This window comes from Schistocerca americana, chromosome X (genome assembly GCF_021461395.2).
Source record: "Schistocerca americana isolate TAMUIC-IGC-003095 chromosome X, iqSchAmer2.1, whole genome shotgun sequence".
Taxonomy (NCBI): domain Eukaryota; kingdom Metazoa; phylum Arthropoda; class Insecta; order Orthoptera; family Acrididae; genus Schistocerca; species Schistocerca americana.
Window position 1 is genome coordinate 162180218 of NC_060130.1, and position 26049 is coordinate 162206266.

Below are 26049 nucleotides of genomic sequence, written 5' to 3' on the forward strand. Positions count from 1 at the left end.
GACCAGTGCAAAAAATTCAAAGGGGGGAAAAGTGTTGTGACTCGCCGATCTTTCAACGTGCCGCCACGCAGTTACACGCGTCCTCTACATGCGGCGCTGTCTGCCAGCCGTACAGCAGCCGCGCCACCTAAGCGGGCAGCCAGCCAGCGGCCGCTAGACTTGGACTGAGTGCTGATTTGACTGTGACAGTGTACACACATCTTACTTTGTTTACTTGATCTGCGACTTACATGTATTGTGTCGTCCTAGAAATATATTTGTTCAACTTGACGTTATAACATCTTTGAACATACTTTGTAAGCCAGTTTCTAAGAGACTGATGTCATGACAGTTTTAATAGTCATCGGATTTCAATTTCTGGAAGAGAGAGATTACTTCTGCCATATATCAATGGCCTGGGATCTTGCAAATCCTCCAGGATTCACCTACTAACATTGAAAGACGTTTAGCTAATGATATGCCTCTATATTCAAGTAATTTGGCATTTATTTCATGCATTATGGAGGCTTTCCTGTTTTCCATACATTTCAAAGCTTCTTGTAGTTCCTCCATAGTAATTGGATTAATCGTATCATTCCTTCAGTGTAATTTTCAGTCCTATGGGGACCCCGTAATACCATGTAATGATTTATCCATTGTTCATTAGGTACAATTTTCAGTGCAGTGCCTCTTCCTTCTTGGTTCAAAGCTTTCATGACTTTGAATGGACATTGATGTCTACCGTGTAAGTTGTGTTCTGTCATTTATGAATGTGCCCCATGATTGTTCGTGTGCTATGCACACTATTTGCTTTCTAGTATTCATTTTTATTTTGTATGTTTCTCAAGAAGAGTAAATGAGAAAAAAATAACACTACTGCAGATAAAGTTCCTTATGAGACATAAAGAAAAAGAATAAATAAACTGCACCAAATGATACACAATACTGCTGGGGTAAAATAGATATATTTCCATTAATGTTTAATGTCCCACGGTAAGGGAAAAGAAAATTTCAGTCTTGTTAAAGGAAATTGTAGAAAACATAAGGATTCTAAAAACAGTAACGCATAACTTTCTTTAAGTCACAAGACTGAAAAAACTATGCAAAGTAAATATAATTTGTCAGTTTAAACAGTCAATGGCGAAGTAAACGTCTTCACGTTTCAACAGTTCACAGGTTGTAGTTCTCTGAAAAAGACCATCGCACTGAGTGGGAATACTAGTGCAAAATATTATTTGTCCAGAGATAACAATGGGGTTACCATCAAAGCACAACATTAATTCCACTAAAGACTACAGGTGAAAGTATGACACTCAAGGGTGTGTGCAAAAATACAGCAGTCATCTACCATCTTAATTATAATTTACGGTACGTAAGACAAACAACTTCTTGCCACCTGATACCACTGTTGCCTAATGCACTTCTCGTCCAGTCCAGCACAAAATGGAGCACAAGGTTTAGCACTGATTGTCATAAAGCATACATGTTGTATACAGTCTTAAGAGCAACCACTACTTGCTGGTGAAAGTAACGTCATTTTTGCACCAACACAGACTGCGCAACCCGTAACCACGCATTTAAGACAGGTGCTTGTGGAAACCTGCTACCAGGACTGGAATATTGTTTTGACACAGTATGGTGGAAGAACTCAGGCCGCCACAATGGTAAGTGGAATTATCACTTGCCACAGCCCACTGCTGAGGCACCTTGATCATCTAAGTGACCAGAAATGGTCCTTTGCCATGGCAAAACAGGGCCAAGAAACTCACTCAGAGTATCCTGCCTTCATCTGCTTCTGAGACCAAGACGTACTCCACACCAGTCAATGATACCCAAGAGGTGAGGAGGGGAGGGGGGGTTCAATCAGCTTCATTATTTTTAGCTGCCTCACCTGCTAACAGCTGTCCAGAGCTCAGTGTGCCTTAGCACACCACTGAATGTTTCAGCTTCTGCACCGCCGCTCTTGGAACTACCTGGTACATTCATTTAGCAGTGCAATGTGGCAATGTTTCTTCCGATATCTTGTGTGGCATTATTTGTTTGGCACAACTTGCTTCAGTTCGCACCAATCATAGAGTCAGTGCCATTTATTGTACACTATTTGTTCATTGTATAAAATTAGTTTACAGTTCCAGTGACGGACTGACAAAAAGAGTCAGTCTAGTAATTCATCATCACAAACCTTTAAAAGTAACTGGAAATCACACTTCATTTCTGAAGAGAAGGATGATGAGACTTAATCTATACTATGCATTCCCATAATCGACACACAGCACAAATTTGCTACAGAACTGTTATAAAACATGAACAAGGAATTTGAAAATTTAACTCATGGTGAAATGGCAACAAAATAAAGCTATTAACAAATGATTCGTAAGGGATTCATGGTTATGCATATCAAGGAGCTCTTTGTGCTACATTCGCAGGCATGATGAAATTGGTGGTACAAGTAGTTCTGAAGCACACAAATTATTACGACTTCAGTTTCAACAGCTTTTCATGAAACTGAATAAAGATCACGGAGACATTATGTAGTACTGTTTAAGATATTGGTTACACCAGGAAGCGTGCCAGGAATGGTTTTTCAATTTAAGATCCACTATTTTTGAAGTTCTGAAAAAAGAACAATTAAAGTAGGAACCAAAATTACAAGATCTGGAATGGGTTGCAGACCTCATTTCAAATGGACTTGACTGCATACTGCCCTTAGTAGCGCAATATAAGATGAGAAGGAACTTGTTTCTCATATAATGGGAAAGGGGATGTATTTAAAAAGAAAATCACATTGTGGAAAAGACTGCTTCTGACAAAAACCACTATTGTTTCTGAAAGCCCACAGGTGTTAAAGAAAATGTGAATTATGACAAATTACAAGGACAGTTTTAAAACTTTTCAGGACACCACCAGTCTGTCTAACATCTGTTTTTGGGACTGTTTGTCATTCCTGTTCAAAATGCCCCTGTGCATTTGCACGTGAAATTGATCATTCTGCAATGTAATTCAACTTTAAAAGATTTTTTTTTTCATTAAAATTGTACAGGTGTTCTACAAAGTTTTCTTCAAGAAGAATTTCCACATCTATATAATTAGGTTGTAAACATGACATAAATGTTTTGAGCAAAATGTGTGTGTGAAAGGCTTTTTTCAATTACGAGATTAAATAAGTCACGATTACATGACAACTTGAGTGAAGAAAATCTGCGAAACTGTCTATGTCTTCCATATGTAGACAGTTTGTAGCAGATAAAATTTTATTGTCCCTTCATTGAATCAAAAGTAATTAAATAATACTGAAAATTTCTTTTTTGTGATCTGTGTTGTCAAGAAATAAGAAATTTGAAACCATGCTGTGTCAGGGTGTACACAAAGACAAGGGAAAAAAAAGTTCCCCAAATTTTTCCCAGGCTTCCTGGTTAAAAAATACACTTTCTCCCAGGCAAAAATACACTTCTTCCATGTTCAGTGACAGTATACTCCCTCCAAATTTTAAAACTTATCAATCCTTTGAATGGTTAAGGTTTTATATACCAGCGTAGAACCTCCTGCCACTTTAGGAAACGAACCCCAGAAAAAAAGGCATTTTGAAAAGATCTTTGATTTGCGGCAACATGTACGCTGCATTTTTTTGTATTACGAAGGTGTGTAGTCGAATTCCATCAAAAACAGAATTTTAGTTTCCAAAGCATTGAAATCGAAATCACAGTGTGCTTTTGTAAGCCAATCATAGCTCATGTCACCAGTCACCAGTCAATGATAGCAGATAATCATCCTGTTTACATGGGGCTCCCAAAACCGGATTTTGTAAACCAATCTCCCAATACCGCTTCTGGGCAGTCATGCAAACACTTCAAAATTGATTATGGAAATCTGCTTCTGGTTGCCAGTTTTCCAATTCCACAATCAATTTTCGCTCCCATGTAAATGCAGCCAGTATTGAAACGGGCTTAGGCTGTCAGGTTTCGTCTTGTTTTTAAAAACTTCGGCTAATACTGACAGAGTGGCTTTTTGTACAGTGAAGGATAAGTAGAAATATTAGACTGAAGCTATTTACCCCTTGTCTAACTGAAGACGAGTAACGACTGTGCTGACTAAATCATAAACTATAACTGCTGTTTTCCAGGTGCTGCAGTCAACTGGTCTAGCAAATGTGCTTCAGACCTTAACATGCACACACAACAGTGAAAAACAATTTTGTCTTTCGGAAGATGTGTCGCATGTAAATGTAGTGAAGCAGAGCATAGGACATGTGATGATGTCAGCCTATAGCAACATCATTGTTAAGTAGCTCGAACACACAAATAGGAAAAGTTAATGGTTTAAATTAATGTACATAGTGCAGCTACAAGAAAAAATCAAGCTTTCGCTTATAATATTTGTCTTTTTTGCATGTTTTACACTTCGATACATCACATAAATGTGACAGTAAAATTTTAAGTAATGACATAAATGTCTGGACTTCTGGGCCTAAAATTCTGCTAAATGGCTGGCCCTCAGAGTGTTAAGCTATAAATGAGAATCAAACGCTCTGTGATTTAAGAAATTCAAAGCATGTTCGCACATGTAACATAACTTTTACTGCGTAAAATGAAATGTACTTTGAAAGTAACACTTTTCACACCACAAATCACAATATTTTCCCACAACTTATTAGAATTCGTTTCAGCAGTTGTCAGAGAGACCCAGAGAATGGACATCAGAGGATACTCCAAGAGCATCAGAATTTTGTAAACCATACTAAATTGCATAATTCAGCTTAAAGAGCGCATTCTTATGTCCAGATTCATCAAGAGGTGGGCCCCAAGCTGATATTAAACTTTCCAGTGTGGTTTTCGGGGTGCAGTATTATATTCTCATGTTTAGTTATTTATTATGGCATGATGCTATACGTCCCAAAAGATAACAACGTGCACTTGAAATTCCGCCAACAGTTGACACTAGATAATAGTGTTTCAAATAAATTGACTGCCTCTGCAGAAAAGATTAATTAAAACCAAATCTTTTTAGCAATTCGGCAAAAATAACTTCGTTGTTCTGCAAAGCAATTAATGCCAGACTGCCAAAAACCTGGAAATGAAATAAAATCAGAAAACAGAAACTAATAATTATGTGAATGTATTTTAATTCACTTTATAGCTCCCGGCCACAAAAATCTGTTTTGTTTTCATTTGACTTGAGAGCTGTAAATCAAAAATAAACAGCAAAATCACTAAATGTAAACACAATTCACATGGAGACTACCCCTCATTCCACTACAACTAAGACTGCTCTGCGAATGCACGAATCTGGCAGCTTGGCCGGGTGGCATCTGTCTGCTTGTTGCTACTGCTGATACAGTTCGTGTGTAGTTACCTTGGATACAGCTAAAAGTTGCACTTCAAGTAGCCAGAAGCAGGAGAAGGTACTTGTCATATGCGACTCAACTGTGCATGCGCATAAGCCCGCTGGCAACTGCTTAAACAAACCTAATGAAAGCCATTGTGACGTCATGCCCACTGGAAACAGTTTGTTGTTATGAAGTATTGCATAGTCTTCATCCTAAAGCCTGTGACACATTTTGCTGTGGGCAGACGCTTGTGTGTGCACTGTTTTGTTGCTGTAAAAAGTAAAAGTCCCCCCCCCCCCCCCCTTTCATGTTTTATTTCTGCAGTATTATACTGCAGTAGCGGACTGACTAAAGTAAAATTCTTTGTTGGAGTGTCAGTTCTTAGCAAACAAAACTACAAAAATTTAACTGAAAACTAAAAACAAGAAATTCCTGGAATTCTAAAAAATTCCTGGGTTTCTCACAGTTGTCTCCCGGTTGAAAATATTACCGGGTTTTTCCTGGATTTCCTGGAGCGTATACAACATGCGTGTGCGAGCTATTCACTGTTCCTTATGCGGCTGCATTAACATCTAAGGCAGCACATTCGCAGTTTCCGAATCTTCCCATTTAGACAACATGGCAGGGTGGTGAGAGAAGCTTGCAGTTGGGTGAGAGAGATATGCAGGCATGCAAGAGCTCTGTACATGTGTAAAGTTCTTGACTGTCTCTTTGTTAGCACCATTCAAACGGCCATCTTCCATAACTAGCTGTCAAATTTCATTACGTACACAAGGCCTGTTCAAAAAATTCCTGAATTTTGTCCATAAAAGTTTTCTAAGCTTACCTTTTACTTATTGTGCCTGGTCTCCTTCAAAATACTCTCCTCTACAATTGATACTCTGCTCCCAATGCGATTTCCACTCCCGGAAAGAGTCTTAGCACGGTGCTTGCTGTATTGCACAACACACCATCTGCGAATTCTCTTTTATCTCATCTATAGTTGTAAGCCTTTGTCCTCTCAACGGTGTTGTCAATGTTGGAAATAAAAAAATTACAAAGATAAAAAAAATAACAAAAATAAAGTCCACAGAGGCCAGGCCTGGAGAGTACAGAGGATGAGGCAGCACAGTGATTTTGTTTTTTGTTCAATAGTCACACACCAACAGGGATGAATGTGTGGGTGTGTCATTGTGATGCAAGAGCCATGAATTGTCTCACCACCTTTGTGAAGATTGAACCTTGGCCTCAACATCATAACTACAGAACCACGACCCATCACCAGTTATGATTCTCTTACGGAACATCTCATTCCCATTTGGGCAATCCAAAGGCTCTTCACAGATTGTGAGGTAAAGGTTTTTCTGGTCTTGACTCATGAGGCATGGGATGAACTTGGTGGCAACACGATGTATTCCAATATGTTGCGTCAGAATTTCATCACACGATCCACGTTCTTCTGCAATCTCTCGGACAGTCAGTCTTCAACAGGCATGCACAATTTCACTGACGTTACTGACATGAGCATCGTCAGTAGACATCAAAGGGTGTTCTGAATGAGGGTCATCTTTAACTTCTGTCTGCCCATTTTTAAACCATGTGAAACATTTGTAACACCAAGTACAGAATATTTTCAAAGCATATTTTCAATAAGTTACCAGCAACCATTAAGAGTTTAGTTTCAGACAAGGCACAATTTAAACATAATTTAAAAGAATTTTTGGTGGCCAACTCCTCCTATTCCATCCATGAGTTTCTCAACAAGTGCAGTAGACCATTTTAATGAAAATTTATTATACTTTAATTTTTGACAATACTTGGTTGTAACAGCCAAGTAACTACCTACTGTGTGAATGATGGATGTATGGAAAGCAGATGTAAGTCTTAAGCCTGTAAATAGTGGAAGTTTAATTTTAAATCTTGTACATAATCTGACTGTTCTTAACTGAGGATCACTGAAAAATTTATTTCAGTTTTTGACAATACTTGGTTGTAATAGTCAAGAAACTAGCAAATGTCTGAATGATGGATTTAATGAAAGCAGATGTAAGTATTAAACCTGTAAATATTAGAAGTTTAAATTTAATTCATGTACATAATTTTACTGTTTATTGACTGAGGATCATTAAAATTAATGAAACTCAAGTTTTTCTAATTACAGTTTTGTAATGCGTTTATCTGACATGTTTCACACCCAGGAGGATTCCCTCTTTTATGGATCTATGGAATGAATAATTAATCTAATCTAATCTTAAGCACTTATCACCATAGGCTTCCTGCATCATGTGGTGTGTCTTTGTAACAGTTTTCTGAGTTTCACGCAAAATTTAATGCAGCCACTATGCTCCTCTAGCTCTGCCATCTCAAAATTCGCAAACTGTACAACACAACATTCTATTCAATACAGCAATGAACAATAACTAACAGACATACAACACTGAAACTTCTGGTAGTTACATATTTAACACAGGCATGTGCAGGGATACCAACCACATTTTGCTTCAACTCATCATTGGCAAGAAATTACAAATGTTCTGAAATTTTTTGAACAGACCTCGTACATGTAATATAACAGAGATAAAGTTCTGTGCTTCTGCTGCAGTTAATACTTACCTCTACGTAACTACTATGCAATTCTCATTATGAGCCTGGCAGTGTGTTCATCGAACCACCTTCAAGCTGTTTCTTTACCATTATAGTGTCTAATACCCCTTGGGAACTAACTCTTAAATCTGATTTTTCTTATTTTATTATGATGATCATTTCTATGTATGAAGGTGAGTGTAAACAAAATATTTTTGCATTTGGAGGTGAAAGTTGGTGATTAGAATTTCTCGACAACATACCGAAAAAAAAAGATAAAAGAAAAAGAAAGAAAACTTTGTTTTAAGGACTGCCAGCCCAACTTGTGTATCATATCCATTACACACACTCCCCTATTTCACGATAATACAAAACAAGATGCCCTTCTTTGAACTATTTCAGGGTGCTCCATCAATCATATCACATGTGAGTCACATACTACACAGCAGTGGTCCAGAAGAGGTCAGACAAGTGTCCTGCAGGTAGTCTCTTTAGAAAACTTGTTGCACTTTCTACAGGGTGTTTCAAAAATGACCGGTATATTTGAAACGGCAATAAAAACTAAACGAGCAGCGATAGAAATACACCGTTTGTTGCAATATGCTTGGGACAACAGTACATTTTCAGGCAGACAAACTTTCGAAATTACAGTAGTTGCAATTTTCAACAACAGATGGCGCTGCGGTCTGGGAAACTCTATAGTACGATATTTTCCACATATCCACCATGCGTAGCAATAATATGGCGTAGTCTCTGAATGAAATTACCCGAAACCTTTGACAACGTGTCTGGCGGAATGGCTTCACATGCAGATGAGATGTACTGCTTCAGCTGTTCAATTGTTTCTGGATTCTGGTGGTACACCTGGTCTTTCAAGTGTCCCCACAGAAAGAAGTCACAGGGGTTCATGTCTGGCGAATAGGGAGGCCAATCCACGCCGCCTCCTGTATGTTTCGGATAGCCCAAAGCAATCACACGATCATCGAAATATTCATTCAGGAAATTAAAAGACGTCGGCCGTGCGATGTGGCCGGGCACCATCTTGCATAAACCACGAGGTGTTCACAGTGTCGTCTAAGGCAGTTTGTACCGCCACAAATTCACGAAGAATGTCCAGATAGCGTGATGCAGTAATCGTTTCGGATCTGAAAAATGGGCCAATGATTCCTTTGGAAGAAATGCCGGCCCAGACCAGTACTTTTTGAGGATGCAGGGACGATGGGACTGCAACATGGGGCTTTTCGGTTCCCCATATGCGCCAGTTCTGTTTATTGACGAAGCCGTCCAGGTAAAAATAAGCTTCGTCAGTAAACCAAATGCTGCCCACATGCATATCGCCGTCATCAATCCTGTGCACTATATCATTAGCGAATGTCTCTCGTGCAGCAATGGTAGCAGCGCTGAGGGGTTGCCGCGTTTGAATTTTGTATGGATAGAGGTGTAAACTCTGGCGCATGAGACGATACGTGGACGTTGGCGTCATTTGGACCGCAGCTGCAACACGGCGAACGGAAACCCGAGGCCGCTGTTGGATCACCTGCTGCACTAGCTGCGCGTTGCCCTCTGTGGTTGCCGTACGCGGTTGCCCTACCTTTCCAGCACGTTCATCCGTCACGTTCCCAGTCCGTTGAAATTTTTCAAACAGATCCTTTATTATATCGCTTTTCGGTCCTTTGGTTACATTAAACCTCCGTTGAAAACTTCGTCTTGTTGCAACAACACTGTGTTCTAGGCGGTGGAATTCCAACACCAGAAAAATCTTCTGTTCTAAGGAATAAACCATGTTGTCTACAGCACACTTGCACGTTGTGAACAGCACACGCTTACAGCAGAAAGACGACGTACAGAATGGCGCACCCACAGACTGCGTTGTCTTCTATATCTTTCACATCACTTGCAGCGCCATCTGTTGTTGAAAATTGTAACTACTGTATTTTCGAAAGTTTGTTCGCCTGAAAATGTACTGTTGTCCCAAGCATATTGCAACAAACGGTGTATTTCTATCGCTGCTCGTTTAGTTTTTATTGCCGTTTCAAATATACCGGTCATTTTTGAAACACCCTGTAAGTGTTCTACTAATAAAACATGTGAGGTTTCTTTTATTTAAATAATTTGTAATTGTAGTCCTTAAGTATTAGTTGTTTACTAGTTATTTCTGTACATGCATTAAACTGCACTACTTACATTACTGAATAATTATTTGTTATGACTACTAGCGTAGAACTTGGTTTTTGATACTTGACTGTCTCCATATAATGTGATTAAGTTCAACCAAAATTGATAACTCAGTGAGAGACGACAAACAGTTTACTACCAGATGGTGGAGACAGTGGAACTCCTGTACAATCACACAAAAAATAACAGGCAAATATGATTCAAACGGTTCCTATTTTCAATGGACCACTACCAACTGAATGCATTTGGTAAGTAAACAAATTTTCAGACTCAGTCCTCATTCTTTTGTGCCAAATATAGTACACAACATTTTATGATGGAGCACACAAATGTGTCTGTAGTAAACTGCTTGTTTTCACTGCCACTGAAATGATCAATCTTGATTCAACTTGTCACAGTGTAAAGACACAGCTCCAGATTGAAAAATAGATACACAAAACTATGATATGACAAATAGTTCCTTTACCCAGTCATTTCTTTTGTATCAAGGTACACCAAACATATAACAATGACTTTGAGACCCATATTTCACATCCCTTGCTACACCAGCCAAAATAGCCAGATAGTCCTGGTCCCAGGTCCACACTTCCTCAAATTTTTAAATGTTTCACTCAAATGATAACCAGGGGAATACTTTTTATATTAGACTTGAATATCTCAGTTCTGTCACCGGTACACCTTACTTCTTATAAAAGACCATTGTTATGTATAGTTTCCTGAATAATACTAACAACTGTGATTACTGTATACAAATAATTTTTGGTGACACATGATGACCAGGAACTCAACATCAGGGTATTAAGAAAAAGGCAGGCACGCAGAGGCACACGTGAGGACAACACAACACACAGCAGATGGAGAGGGGGTTCCTACAGAACCAGAAAATAAAATCCATTCTCTAAATACAATAAAATCGTTTTGTTAACAGAGTTTCAAAATTGACATCACTATCATCTCGTTATTGGCTAATACTTTTGACAGATCTCCAATTAAATTTACAGCTGCCCTCATCATAATATATAGCTGCACTAACCCAAATGTGACGTTCTATAACACATACTATGTAACTAACACAATCTTAGGGCAGCTTCTCACTGTTTTACAATAGCCTTATACCAGAGGGCAATGTGCCATGTGAAGAGAAGTGAAAGTGATAGTTTTACACATTCTGGCAACAAACCAAGGAATGTCACAGCCGTTTAATTAGTTATGCAGACTGCAGATTGCTGTAGCTCACTTCTAGTCACTGTTCCTCCCAGTAACCCAATCATACATTTCAAACACTGGGTTAACAGCAAATGGGAGATAAGTGTATATGCACAACAAGTCAATTTGGTATGCTATAAGCTTGCTCATTTCTGTGTATTTCAATATGCTCTAGTACCTAAATGTACAAACCTTTCAATGCTTTTGTGAGAAAAGAAGGGCTTCCTGATTTGTTTGGGTCACTTAATGTACTGGGTACATCTATTTAATCACTATAACCCAGAGTTGTATGCAAGATACATACAGTTTCTGAATAGCCTTAATGTATGCATTAGCAGTGTTCTTCACATTTACGTCGTCACTGGTGAAGTTTCGAAGTACACGCAATTGCATATCTTGGGGAAAATTTATTTTGCATGCATATTTATTAAAATTTAAATGTATATTTTCCTTTTTTTCTAGGTAAAATAAAAATTCCTATTCATAATCGAACAATATTTTATCACTAAATTATAAAGTACGGTATTTAAAGTTCTACTTACTTTATTTTCTTTAACTGACTACTACTGACTGTAGTTGTATGATTTTGTTGCAGGGTCAAATTGTTTAGCCATGCTGCAACAGAAGTTGGGGTTCGCCTTCTTTACAGCGTGATACTGAATCATCTCAGGTATGACTTAAGATCACATCTTCCAGATGTGTGGCATGCAATTATTTGCAGTTGCAATCACAGTTCAAATCAAGTATATGGGGTGAATAATACTTTGCTTCATTATGCCACCAGTGAAACTACCACAATCATCTGTGTTGCATAAATATGATACAGATTCTGGGAATGATAATGTCAGTGCGGATGGACAAGTATTATTTTGTTTATCATGTGGATGATGTATTGCTTGTGACAAAAAGTTCTATGTAGTACAGCATCTGCACAGCAAAGCATAGACAAAATGCAGCCAGAAAATCCACTTTATGTTCAAAATTTGTAAGTACATCATTTAGGGAACAGATCGATGTCGACAGAAGTTCAACTGACACATTTGCCAAGGAACTATGCACAGCATTTATAAGGACAAACATTCCTCTGTGGAAATTAAATAATGTTTGTCTTAAACCTTTCTTAGAAAAACACACTAATAAAAGAGTGCCTTACTAATCTACCCTTAATAAATTAAAAAAAAAAAAAAGTGTGCCTGAGTGTTTTAACGAAGTTATTCATCATATCTGGGGAGCATTGAAACATGAAAACATTTGGATTTCAATGGATGAGACCACTAACACTGGAGACCAGTGTAGATGTAGTAGATTGATCAGAGCAATGAAATAGGGAAGTAAAATTTGCCTGTTCAATATTCAAATATTGGAATGGATAAAACATTCTAAACTTGAAAAATTTGTTACTTATTCCCTAGCTTTTTTGTGGCCAGATAGTATAAAATATGTCAATGTGCTTGAGCCGTGCTGCAGCTTGCGTTGGTGCCGTGTGTAGGTTTCTGCCAGACCATATCATTTAGTTGGCTGGTTGCGTTGCTTGTTTTCCTGATCACTGGCGCCACTCAGTTTCCTAAGCATTGCCTGTCTGCTAGTGGCAACAGTGGCACTTATTGATAAGTAGTTCTGTCGCCCTATCTTTGAGGCAACCTAGCTTCTTCCGTGTGGTGTGAGTGTAGAGTTCAGTTGGGGACACAGGAGCAGCGAGGTCCACACAGAGCGACAACACGCCGGGACCGCTGGCGGCATGTATGGACTGCCGGATCGAAGGGCAGTGGTCACAAGGGTGCACGACCTCGTCGAAACTGGATCCTGCATGTTTAATTTGAGTGCATTGCAATTCACGTAAAGAAACCTCCACCACTGTGACGTTTAACGATTCTCCAGTGACTTGGGTTCGTGTTGCTGCTCATAGTGTCACCGAGGCAAAAAGCAGCGAGTGGAGTACTTGGGGAAGGCAGATCTGATTAGCCTTCCTAACCTTCTAATTACTATTTACTATTTTCAGCTGCTTACATTGTTGAGTTGAACCCGCGGTCCTCTGGCCGCTAACGCCCCAGTTACCTACACTGGGGGTTCGTGTATGTAACGGCAGTGTACATTTCCTCGCCTTGCTGCCGCTGTCCGGTGAGGCATGTAAGTTTAACAGCTTCTTGATTGTAAGTTGGTTGGTGTTCTTCTACCTTAGTGGTAGTCATTCCTTCTTGTTCTGGGCGCTCTAAACACAGTATTCTGCGGGCAGAGCCCAGACTGCCAGTTCCGACTTTGGTGTAATTTGACATCTTGCATTCGTTTTGTTGGATGTCAGGTAGCCTCACCAAGATTATCATTAGTTTCTCGTTAGACTGCCACTAGTCCGAGTTACCATCTTGTGATCTGAATGCAATTCTTGGCTGCCTTTCTCTTCCCTCGTGAAAGTATTTTGGGTGTGACCTACTCAGAGGTCGATCCCTGGAGCACCGTCTGTCACTGGCCCTTGTGTTTTATTTTATTATTGTATTATTAAGTTACCATCATTTGTCTCACCTGCTTGGTGATCTGTTTCTTCTTTTTTTTTTTTTTTAACTTTTGCGATGCTATTTGCCATTTGACAGTATATCTATTAAATTTTTTTATAATTGCCATTTTGGCGTTAAAAGGTGGTGGTGGTGGTGGTGGTGGTGGTGGTGGTTAGTGTTTAACGTCCCGTCGACAACGAGGTCATTAGAGACGGAGCGCAAGCTCGGGTTAGGGAAGGATTGGGAAGGAAATCGGCCGTGCCCTTTCAAAGGAACCATCCCGGCATTTGCCTGAAACGATTTAGGGAAATCACGGAAAACCTAAATCAGGATGGCCGGAGACAGGATTGAACCGTCGTCCTCCCGAATGCGAGTCCAGTGTGCTAACCACTGCGCCACCGTCGGCGTTAAAAGGCCTTCAGCTGTGATTGTGGTTACTTGCTTTAAAATTCTGACTGCGACCTCATCGGCTTGTTTTCAAAAATTATTTATTAAAATAAATGAGCAAAATTGCAAAGCAAACCAATAGTAATTGATCCGGGCCCTGTCCACAATCGTAACCCAATCCTGCCTTCCTTAATTAGCAGGTCTCAGTGCTGTTATTCCTTACATATAATGCTCAGTACATTGAACATGCAGTAAATGCATTAAAAGCTGTCAACATGGACAACTGTTTTTCTGCTACTAATTCACGTTTTACTTGCACAATATTTTGATCGCATAATTTCCAGTCGTCATCAGGTGCTGAGGTTGAATCCAATCTCGAACTGGTCTAGTATTTATGCCCATGTGGGGCTAGGTGCTCCATCATCAATCCATGCTGTGCCACACACTCCGTCTGAGATATGTACCAGTCAGTACCAGTAACCTTAGTATTTTCTAGACATAGCTGTTGCAACTGCTGTGCACATACTTTTTAGCCCTTGTCAGTTAATAATTTTGTCATCTCATGTTCTATTTCACCTACAAGTTGTACTGGGCATTGAATACATCATTTAAGCTTTCCTCTTAAATATGCTGTCCTATTACTGTAGCTGGGCACTTCAGGTGCCTCCTAGGGCTGGCTGTCGGATTATTTTCTGGCCGCTGGTGTTCAAATTGCCACTCGTTCTTGGAACGACCATCCTCAGGTACTTCATTTGCGGTCTGAAGTACCACTGCTTGTGTACCTAGTGTTAGCTGTGCTGGGTTATTTGCTCTGTCACCATTTCCAAAGCTACTTACCCCAGAGTTTGGATGTTGCCTCCATTGTGTCTTTTGGGAGATCAAGTGCCGGAGTCCAGGTGGAGCTAACCTAATATCCCATCGTCACAGTTGATCAGATTCTCTGTGATCTTTATTTAGTTGGATTCTTAAATAACGCTATCACAGTATCTGGGTATCTGTGTCTGTATCTTGAGATCACCGTAATTCATCAAACGATTTAGATCCAAAAAATGTTTTACTATAGATGACTTGAAAGCCTTTTGAGTCTGGTGGGTCGTTGGTGCTCCTTACACCCGGTGTCAATCGTCCTGGTGGTTTGGTCAATATATGACACACCACATTGACACAGTATGTGGTAAATGTACGGTTTCTGTGTGCCCAGATCACCCTTTACATTCCTAATGACGAGCCTCAATCTTGCTTGGTGGGCAGAAAACACTCTAGACATTATATTTGATCCGACATACGGCAAAAAAGCGACCTCCTTTGCTTTTCTTGTACTTCAACCAATCCCTGGCGGAGAAGCAAGGCACAGAGCCTTTTGAATGTCTGTAGAAGAATGTACGTTTCTGTGGAACACTGACTCAAGGTGTTCTGACAGGTACTGACTTGCAGGTACAGATCATGTGAGGTGGTTTTCTGTAAATATTATGATCGAAAGTGCCATCTGCCTTCCTCTTGATTAGAACATCTAAGAATAGGAGTTTCCCATCATTCTCCATTTCCACTGTGAATTTTATGTTAGGGTGGTATGAGTTCAGGTGTTCCACGAAAACAAGCATCTTTTTCTTGGCTTGGCACCAAATAAAAAGGTGTCATCCACATATGTGAAGAAACATTTCGGTTGATCCAGGCCGGTGCAAATGGCTCATCTTCAAGTCTCTCCATAAAGAGGTTTGCCACCACCGGTGAGAGCGGGCTGCCCATTGTCACGCCGTCTGCTTGAATGGTTATAGTATTTACTGAAACCCAACTCACACTGATCTGTACCTCCGAGCCAATAGCTGCCATCATCCGGCACTGAAGAAAGGTGTACTCAAGACTCTGGTTCATAAGGCACAAATTCTTTCATAGCCAGTCCATCTGACAACAGAGAAAGAAGACCTGCAGTTTGTGTTCTCTGGAAGCAGAGATTCTTCCAGAGACATTCAGAAGGCACTGCGGCCTGCTTCTCTGCCAAAGGGGTCAGTAGAAGTACAATAAAAAGCAAAGAAGATTGCTTTCTTTGCCATATGTTAGACCAAATATCTGCAGAAATCAGCAGAATTATTCTCAAATATAATACGAGCATTTTCTGTTCACCAACATTAAGGCTTGGGGTGAGAGCATGTAATGGATGATCTGGGCTTACAGAAACCGGGCCTTTACTACATACCGTGTCAATGTGGTACGTCATATATCAGTCAGACCACCAAGACTGTTGACATCAGGTGTAGAGAGCACCAATAACACACCACACTCAAACAGACTTCCAAGTCAGCTATAGCAGAACACTGTTTGGAAGTAAATCACTCTATGATGTCAAGATTCTGACACAGACACCCAAACACTGGGATAGCGTTATTAAAGAATCCATCGAAATAAAGGTCACACAAAATCTGACCAACCGTGACATGGGATATCAGCTTAGCTCCATCTGGACTCCAGCACTCGATCACCTAAACAGGCAACAAAGACAACATCCGAACTCCGGGGGGAAATAACCCAGCACAACTAACACTGGGCGCACAGACAGAGGTATTTCAAACAGCAAATCAAGTACTTGAGAATGGTCATTTTGAGAAAGAACAGCAATTCGAACATGAGTCAGCACCCTGTACAACTTGGAGGCAGAATACAACATCAGGTGAAGAGATTATATGTCAATGAAAACAATTAGTTTTTGAAAATACAATGTAATGGGAAAATCCACTCACCAAGTGGAGGTAGGAGAACACACATATAAAAGGTATCACACATGCAAGGTTACGGAGCCAGGGGCCCCATCTTCTAGCAGAAGGGTTGAAGGGGAAGAAACAAGGATGAAGTAATTGAACTGGTGAGGTTTAGGAAAAGGGGCAGAATTCAGAAAAGGCACCCAGAACCCCAAGTCAGGGGAGACTTGCCAGACAGAATGTGAAGGAACTGACAACAGCCAAAATGTATGTCCACAGTAGTCAGAACAGCTATGGCTAGAAAATAGTACAATTGTTGCTACTGACTGGCGGGTACCTCGGATAGAGCGCCTGGTGCAGAGAAGATCAATGATGGAGCGCGTAACACCCACAAACGCATAAATACTGGACCCGTTCAACAATAGATTCACCCTCAGAGGATACCCAATGAAAATTGCACAAGTTATGCGATCGAAATATCGTGCAAGTATGATGTGAACTGGCGGCAGAAAACCCAATTTCCCAAGATGACAATGCCTTGCTGGGAAAGCCTGAAGACCTGCATTAAAAGTTCTTTATGTCAGACTAATACATTTGACCTGTTTAGCCCAAGAGCTTCATCATATAACTGAAATGATGAGACCACAATATCCACAAGTTGACCATCTAGTTTCCTATGTCAAGAAAATTTTCAGTAAAGCACCTGTTGGAGTTCACAGAATTTGCTCCAAAATTAGCATTACCTCCTCAGGTTTCTGGTTGGAGACCATATCTTGCTCAAGAGCATTTCAACTCAAGTTATACAGAAAATAAACTGCAGTACATACGTAATTGCTTTTCAATGCTACCAGAAATCATAAAGGAATTGAAGGCTAGGAATAATTCATTGCAACAATCATTGCTCTAGAAAATTAGGTATTGCAGGCACTGTCCTTCAAAACATACAGAGTTGCAAAAATTAATGCAGTGCAATACTTTTCTACAGTAACTAAGTACAAATAATCTAACTGTGAAGGACTGATGACAATATTTGTTAGTTGTACGATTTTTATCTGCATATCATTTATGCATATTTTACAAATTTCAGTGCAAATTGTGTCATTTGTTTTTGCAAACAAATCTGGGCTGTGTTAATCATTTTGAGGTCACTTGTTGAATCAGAAAAGATGAGAAACTTTTTCCTACAAACACATCTCTAAAATCCCAGGACCTTAAAGGTCTTGTATAAATACTGATCGCAATGAGCATGGAAAATGAGTGTCCCACGGAGGACTGTCTTGACATAACAGCATACACAAAAATAAAATTCCAATGTTTATCTACAGTATTATAAAATCAAGATACAAAAAACTACATTGGAAGTGGATTCTTCTAACAATGTTGTCAATTTAAACATGTGTGAGTCTCCAAATCAGGTCAGATGGGGATTAACTCCAGACTTGGCTTAGAACATGTACCCTTCTAAACTGCCTTGTACAAATCCCAAAATGGATTACTAAAACACACAGAAGAGGCAGTCAGGCCGCCCTTAAATGTCCCAGTAGTAAGCAAAATTTCTTCACAGTGAATGGCAGCAACTGCCTTCTGGTGTAATGACCTAACAGTTCTTAAACCATTCAACCCTTATCCAGCACAGAATTTAAAATACAGCATGCACTATTCCACCCCTCTCCTTTGGCTTGTGGCAAACTTCTTTTAAAATATTCCAGTCTCTGAGTTATTGTGATTTCAATATTGCAAGTGTGGCAAGCAAATGTATTTGTCACTGTACATTAACTTCAGAAACACTGTGATATTTTTAACATTAGCTGCAACTACTTCAGAATCCTAATAAAGTTCTGAAACTCACATGTGGTTGCTGCAATCTACAAAAAGAGCAGAAAATCGAAAATGTGAACAATGGATAGGACTCAACAAATACATAATTAGTTATGTTATTACTATTCATATTTTAATTGACCTGTAATCGAGAAGCACTGTTGCAACAGCCATGTCTAATGCCACCATCACAGTTAGGGTGACGGTGGGCATGCTTGTGTGTGTTCATATGTGCCTGGTAATTATTTTATTTTATTAAGAGAGATGCTGCTTATGTTAAATCTTTGTACTTGAGCTGGTAATGAATTCTGAAGACAGTCTTCACTGGTAAAAAATATGCAGATATCGAGAAAGAAATCAGAATCTATTAAAAAGCCAAGGGACACATTTATCAAGAAGGAAAAAGTGCTTCAGCCAAATGTGTTTCAGATAATTCCAGGTAAACATAATTCATTTTATCTTTTCTTCTTGCCTGTAAAATTAATCTTCTTCATTTCTTAATAGGAAGGAAGGGTGAGGTGACAACCAGCAAACGAAACAGCTTTTTCCTAAGCGTTACAGTGTGGAGTCAAACATTAGACAAGACTATTATTTGACTGTTCTTACCCCACTTCATCATATCAAGCAATGACAACCTAGCGAAACAGTTCCCAAAAGAGAAATTAGTGATGAAAATATGAAGCAACTTCAATGGTCAGTTCTCTTTTTTGTGTCCCCCTTTTTATTTTGAAGTCCATTTGACTTGACTTAAGATGAAACTCCAAGCAGACTGTCAATGATTCCTCCCCCCCCCCCCCCCCCCCCCCCCCACCACCACCACCACCACCACCACCCCATCTATCTCTCTCGCAATTATTATTGTAATTAGCCTGCAATATAAGTTACTTAGATGGTGAAAGAACATTTCAAGTATATTCAGGAAGAAACTTTAAAAGATATATTTTAGAACAAGACAGTATCTGAGGTTTTAAATGGTTTTCATAATTTCCTGAAGAAATATATTTTTGACATGGCCTGTTTCTGTATTAAGTTCTTCAACTGATCCCTAGTGCAACACAGATAAGACAACTGCTTCAGGGTGATAAGCTCACACAAAGCCCATAAATCAATCACGATGACTTGAAAAGCATTACAACAAAGAACAGCATTAATACGTTTGCTAATATGCACCACCTATAAATTGTACCCAGCATAATAAAATATCCATTTTCAGTTTCAAATCAAAACAGGAACATAAATAATAAATAATGTTGATTAATTCCATTCAGAAATCTCTCTCTCTCTCTCTCTCTCTCTCTCTCTCTCTCTTGGTTTCCCACTCAACATGCTCCTTTGCTCATGGACATTAAATCAGCCTACTTTATTTTATTTTATTTTTTAATGAGAGTTCCATTGTTTGCCTGTATAGATTGTTTATTCTACTGTACAATCATGATTTTGGCCCCTGGCCATTTTCAAGTACCATGATTTTGGGCATGACCAGACTTTTATAAACAAAGTCATCATCATTGAAATACCTTAAATTTTTATATATAATGCATGTGTCACAGCATAAAAACAAGAACACAATGGTAAAATGTCTGGCAGGAATAAAACAAATGTGAGATATACACTGAATAACTGTGCTATAAAATGGTCACAAAAAACAGTTGTTAGATGTCCAGGCATCACCTGAAATTTTGATTCCAATTATATAGATAATATCATCATAACTGATGTGTGGCGCATATGCTGATGAAAAGAAATATTGCAACACCAAGGAGTTGAGCGGCACAAACGAAAGTTGGAAGGTGTGTTTCCACATTTGAAAGACAATGCCTATTCAAATTTCGTAGCAGTCACATAACAGTGGCGCTGACAGTGTCACTATGAGGATGCAGATTAGGTTTACTTTAAATACACATTGTCATGGTAGTGAGCGTTAGTTACCTTCGCAATTGGATATGGCGAGTTGATGTCAGTCAAAAATGCCTTTAAGGTGATAAAGATGCCATTATCAACAACTCACCGCGTTTGGACAAGGTTATGTAACAGGGCTACAAGAAGCTGGATATTCCTTCCAGAATGAGATTTTCACTCTGCAGCAGAGTGTGCGCTGATATGAAACTTCCTGGCAGATTAAAACTGTGTGCCCGACCGAGTTCGAGTCTCGGTCGGGCACACAGTTTTAATTTGGATATTCCTTGTTGCGATACTGTAGAAACGCCTTCTATTTCATAGCAGAATTTCTATAACTATCGTTATGTGTAAGAGGTGGTGGGTAGGAATTACTAACTCACATCTGTATATCTTTTTGTAACACACACACACACACACACACACACACACACACACACACACACACAGAGTTAGAAATGTTCAGAATGTAACCATATATTACTTTGCGATGTGAATGTAAAATGTGATTCCACATCATTATGATCTATCATGCAAAATGATTCATGGAGCATGTAATTAACTAACGAAGTATTACATACAGTAAGTCTGCTGTTAGTGGCAGAGTAAGCAAAATGGCATAAGGAAGAAAAGGTGTATGTCTACATTAGATTGTTTCCACCTACGATAAGCAAAGAGTTATCATCATTTATTAGTTTGTTTGTTGGTTTCTCTTTTTACAGCCTCTCTCCCTCCTTTAGCTGTTGATGTCTCTGATCCTAATATTCTTTGATTAACAACAACAGCAGCAGCAGCAGCAGCAGCAACCACCACTCTACTACCACTTTTCATCAATTCCATCTTTAGAAAAACATGTAAAAGGCAGGTTACAACAATGAGAAATGTGTAAAAGAGACAAAGCTGACTGTGGAGATGAAAACTTTACGCTGTTTGCAATAGAATGAGTGCTTAGGAGTAGAACTTTCTTTGATGATTTGCCCAGAGACTTAAAACAGATGAAATATTAGCAAGCCTCTGCTAATACAAACTGGTCATGAGTGAATGCTGCTTGCTGACACTCTTGTACTGTTTACAAGAGAATGTGCCCTAAACAGATACTCATTTGTTCATATTCCCTTCCCTTCACTCCTGCATAAACCAAATTTTTCAGATAAACCGATTTCATTCCACCAACTACATGTCAATAAGAGTACAAAGCATATTCATTTTAGTGACTGCACTAATCACATTTACTCACCAGCAGAACCTTCCTTCACCAGCTGTCTTTGGAGACCTCTGTCCACATTTGATGCTGTGTGTCTTGTCAAATCTGCAATTTTAGTAATGTGTTAATTTAGATATGAAATTTTAAAATTCTAATGATGTTTAATTTATATACATTGTTTACTACAGGTAAATAAATTTCATGAACATGTTAAAAGAGAGAGTTGAGTCCTCAGTTATTCATTATTTCCTCTTAATAACTACTTACACAGGTAACATGGAGAACTACATCCCAATTTACAATTTACACAGCCTGAAAAAAAACTAGTACACTCTTTTAGAAGTTTCCAATTGACTTAAGATTTACTGTTGCAACAGTGCAGGCAGTTCTGAGGTGTCAGGTATCAACCCATGCTGAAACACCCATATCAGTATGTTGTGTAGCCTCCATGGGTGACAATGCAGGTGCCACAAATGCTTGATTGGAGACAAGTCTGGAGATTGTGTTGGCCAGAGAAGCTGCTGCATGTCTTGCAAAGCATGTTGAGTTTCAAGGGCAGTGTGTGGGTGGGCGAGCATTATTCTATTGGAACAACACATCACATTCCCGTTGCAAGAATAGCAAAAGAACAAGTCTAACAACATTCAGCAAGTACCAATAGCTGGTTAGCATGCCCCCTAGAAACACCAAAGGTGAACGACATTGCACCTTATTGTACCTCAGACCATAAGGCCTAGTGCATCTTGTGCGAATGCAATCTACGAGACAGTGCTCACCGGGTCTACATTTTATGTACAAACAACCACCACTCACTTGAAGGCAGGATGTGCTTTCATCACTGAAGTGCACTGCGCGCTACTCTACACTACTCTATCTTCCAAGTGATCCTCTGACAGCACTAGTCGAGCCGTGCACATCGATGCTGTGGTGTGAATGGAAGACATGCTAGAGGAGTGCATGCCCATAGTCCCACTGCTACTAACTGGTTCGCAACAGTTCATGTCGAGCTATCTGGACTCACATGCTGCCTTAAAATACGATGATCCTGGTGGGCGTATGTGCTGCATGGACGTCCAGAACATCATCACAAAGTGTGAAAATGTTCATGTGACCACAGATACCAGCATTGTCGCACAACTGAAGCAGTACGTCACACTTGTGTGGTAATTCTCTGGGAGGACCACCCCGACATTCAGAAGGCCACAATTTGAGCCCTTTCAAACTCGCTCAATTGGATCTGTAGGAGGCAAGAGTGCACCTCCATGGCATAGTTTCCTGCTAGCTTCACACGTTTGCTCAACCCTGAGCCTTCTGGCTGTGAGCACTCCCTATTAAGGGATAGACACAGATGGCACTCTGGCTGCTATGCCATTACACTATCTGTTGTGGACGACGACGAAACCATTATCGGTACGTCTGCTATCCTCCAAGTGGCATATGCCATCATCAGATTGAAACCAACATTCTCCTTCCAGGTATACTAATATTATTATTTTTTTCTGGAAGCGTAGTTCCATCCTCTTCTTCCATATTAAACCATCTTGGTACCTGTACATTTCAGGGAAATACAAAAATAGTTGTCACATTACTGATATACAAAACACAATGCTCTTTAAATTAGACATGGTTACCTGTGCACTAGTGATGCATTTAGTGTTTCTTGGCAGCCTGGAGGAAAGAGTTTGTGACTTTTGTAAATTAATTTTCTAGTACAGCTATTTAAATGTATAGCACTTTTCCATGTTTGTGACACCATCATAACTTTCTCTACAAGTTGATGTACAATTCAGACCCTCTGAATATGGCAGACTCTTGTCAGATAGTTTCCTGTATCATCTCCTCCTCCAAGTGCAACCACAGTGAAATACAAGCCCTACTTACACTTCAAACTTAATTGGCTGATTTATGACAATTTCCATGATACTGATTATATATCCAAAATCATAGCCATTTAATATACTGTACAGGGTTTAGTACATAAGACCAGTATTTCAAGTACATGACTCATGCTGTCATGTATTCTGGTAGGGAAGGTCAACCATATTTATGTTGTTTCATAGTTGTGAGGCTGATCCAACTCAGCAGCAATTTAGGGATGGAAAGTGAGGCAATACTGCAGGTTAAGAATCCCTTTAAGGTTATCTGGAGAAGCTCATGTGGGAGCGTGTAAGAATCAACACTGTATGGAAGAATAAGCTCAGTGAGGCAGCAGTGATACCACTGTCATTGGTTATGGCAAAAAAGTGTAACATGATTTAGTCTGGAGTGGGAAAACTGCTGTAGCACTGATGCCTTTTGAAGAAAGGTTGATGACAATGTCACAGGTCTGTTTGAGTTCTGATGTGTGGGGAAGCTAGGTTCAGTGCGTTTGGTGGGCAGAGGTGGTCACCTGGGCACAGCATAATAGTCATGAGAAGCTGGCTGCAAAATTTTATGGAGGTAATGGTGAAGCAATGGTATCACACAATGAATATATGAGGCTGACAGGTTGTGACTGTGAGTCTGTGTGGCACAGGTTTCAATTTTCAAGTTGGGATGTAGCAATTAGGAATTCCACAGAAAAAATATTTAACTGTGGACAGGTAGCTTATGGACTCTTCAGTAAGGTTGGCTTAGTTTTGTGGGACTAAACTAATAAAGATTGTCTGACAGAATATGTATGGGTGGAGGTAGTTGTGAAAAGAAGGATAATAACTGAATCGCTGGGACCACAATTAACGTTGACCAGTACTGTGAGACTCTGAAAAAACTCAAACGGGCAATTCAGAACCAGACAAGAGGAATTTTCAGCCAGGGCATACACATTCACACTCGCCCACACATCGCTCGGCAAACCGTTGCTCTCCTACAATAGTTTCAGTGGAATATAATCACCCACCCTATAGTCCTGACTTGGCACCCAGTGACTATCACCTATTCCCTAGGTTAAAAGAACATTTGGCTGGAAAGCAATTCAGCTCCTACGACAAGGTGAAAGAAGAGGTTCATAACTTTCTGAACAGCATGGTGGCGAGCTGGTATGACATGGGCATAAGAAAACTACCTCAGCATCTACAAAAATGCATCGACAGAAATGGTGATTATGTCGAAAAGTAGTTAAATGTTCAAGATATAAACTGATGTAAACCATTGTAGAAATAAACAGGTCTACATACTTATAAAAAAAAAATGGATTGGTCTCATATTGCTATCTGCCATTTTCTACTGCAGATCTATCAGTGACATTTTCTACCCACTCAAAAGCAAAGATGCCTTGGAAAGCACCCATGTCATCTATAAAATTGAGTGTTCTTTGTTTATGTAACCACAAAGCAACCATTCACTAGGAAGATGGGCCACAACCAAACAGTAGCTAAATACTCCCTAGATATCAGCTGAACAGCATGCTGTTCAATATCAAGTAATTTAATTTAATGGGTGCTACATGATCTCTCTCTCTCTCTCTCTCTCTCTCTCTCTCCCCCTCCACATGCACAAAAATATCATCCACATCATTACTTGCTACAATGCGCCCAGTCCTGTTTCCATCTCATTCAACCTTCATGGCCACATCAAGACTTCACACTTTCCAGCTCATATTTCTTGACCCAAAGTTAGGCAGCAACCTACTTGGCAGCAATATCTATTGAGAATATATTTAAAATCACAAGCAGCAGTAGTTCCAGGTACTCCAGTAAGCCTTATCAGCAAACCCCTTTATACTCTGAACAAGATATTCCCACTTTTGAGCTTAGCAAAGGTGGTGCATCTAGACACAAACCGCACAGTTGGTGATGGCCATAAATATAGCATTATGGTAGGTTCTGATCAGCAGCGGCAGTCTGTAGGGACAGTTTCTGTTCTAACTTATGCAGGGACAGTTTCTGTTACTAACTTATGCAGCACTTAAGCTGCTTTTAGTGCTGCATTTGTGAAATGCTGTTGCAAGATTAATTTTTGTCTGGGTATACCACTAGTTATATGTATTCCACATGCATACATAGAATTATCTTGTGACACTATGAAGGAGGTTCCAATTCGTGGAAAGTTTACCTCCATCAGCATGTGCATTGTTTTGTTAACTGCTACGGACAATTTATTGTCTCTACACCACTACTCTATTTGAGCAAGGATTGTATTTGTTCTCGCCTCTTTGGTGATTTTATCCTCAACAGTAAATGTGAGGGGCAATTTGATGTAAATGACCCAAAAAGTGTGTCAAAAAACAACCCTAACATGCATCCCTTATTGGTGATTTTATAATTGCCATATCTGTCGGAGGAACTACAGACAGGAAAACATTGTTTTATTTTATGGTCAAGTTCATTATTTCTGTCT

General features: G+C 39.6%; 1 protein-coding gene across 1 annotated transcript in view; it reads right to left on the bottom strand.

Moving 5' to 3' along the window:
* Positions 1-26049, bottom strand: part of LOC124555882 — a 241727-nt gene that overhangs the window by 68755 nt on the left and 146923 nt on the right. Inside the window, exon 20 of the mRNA XM_047129943.1 lies at positions 21766-21837. Within this exon, the coding sequence (XP_046985899.1) occupies positions 21766-21837 (72 nt within the window). The remainder of the gene's footprint in view (positions 1-21765; positions 21838-26049) is intronic.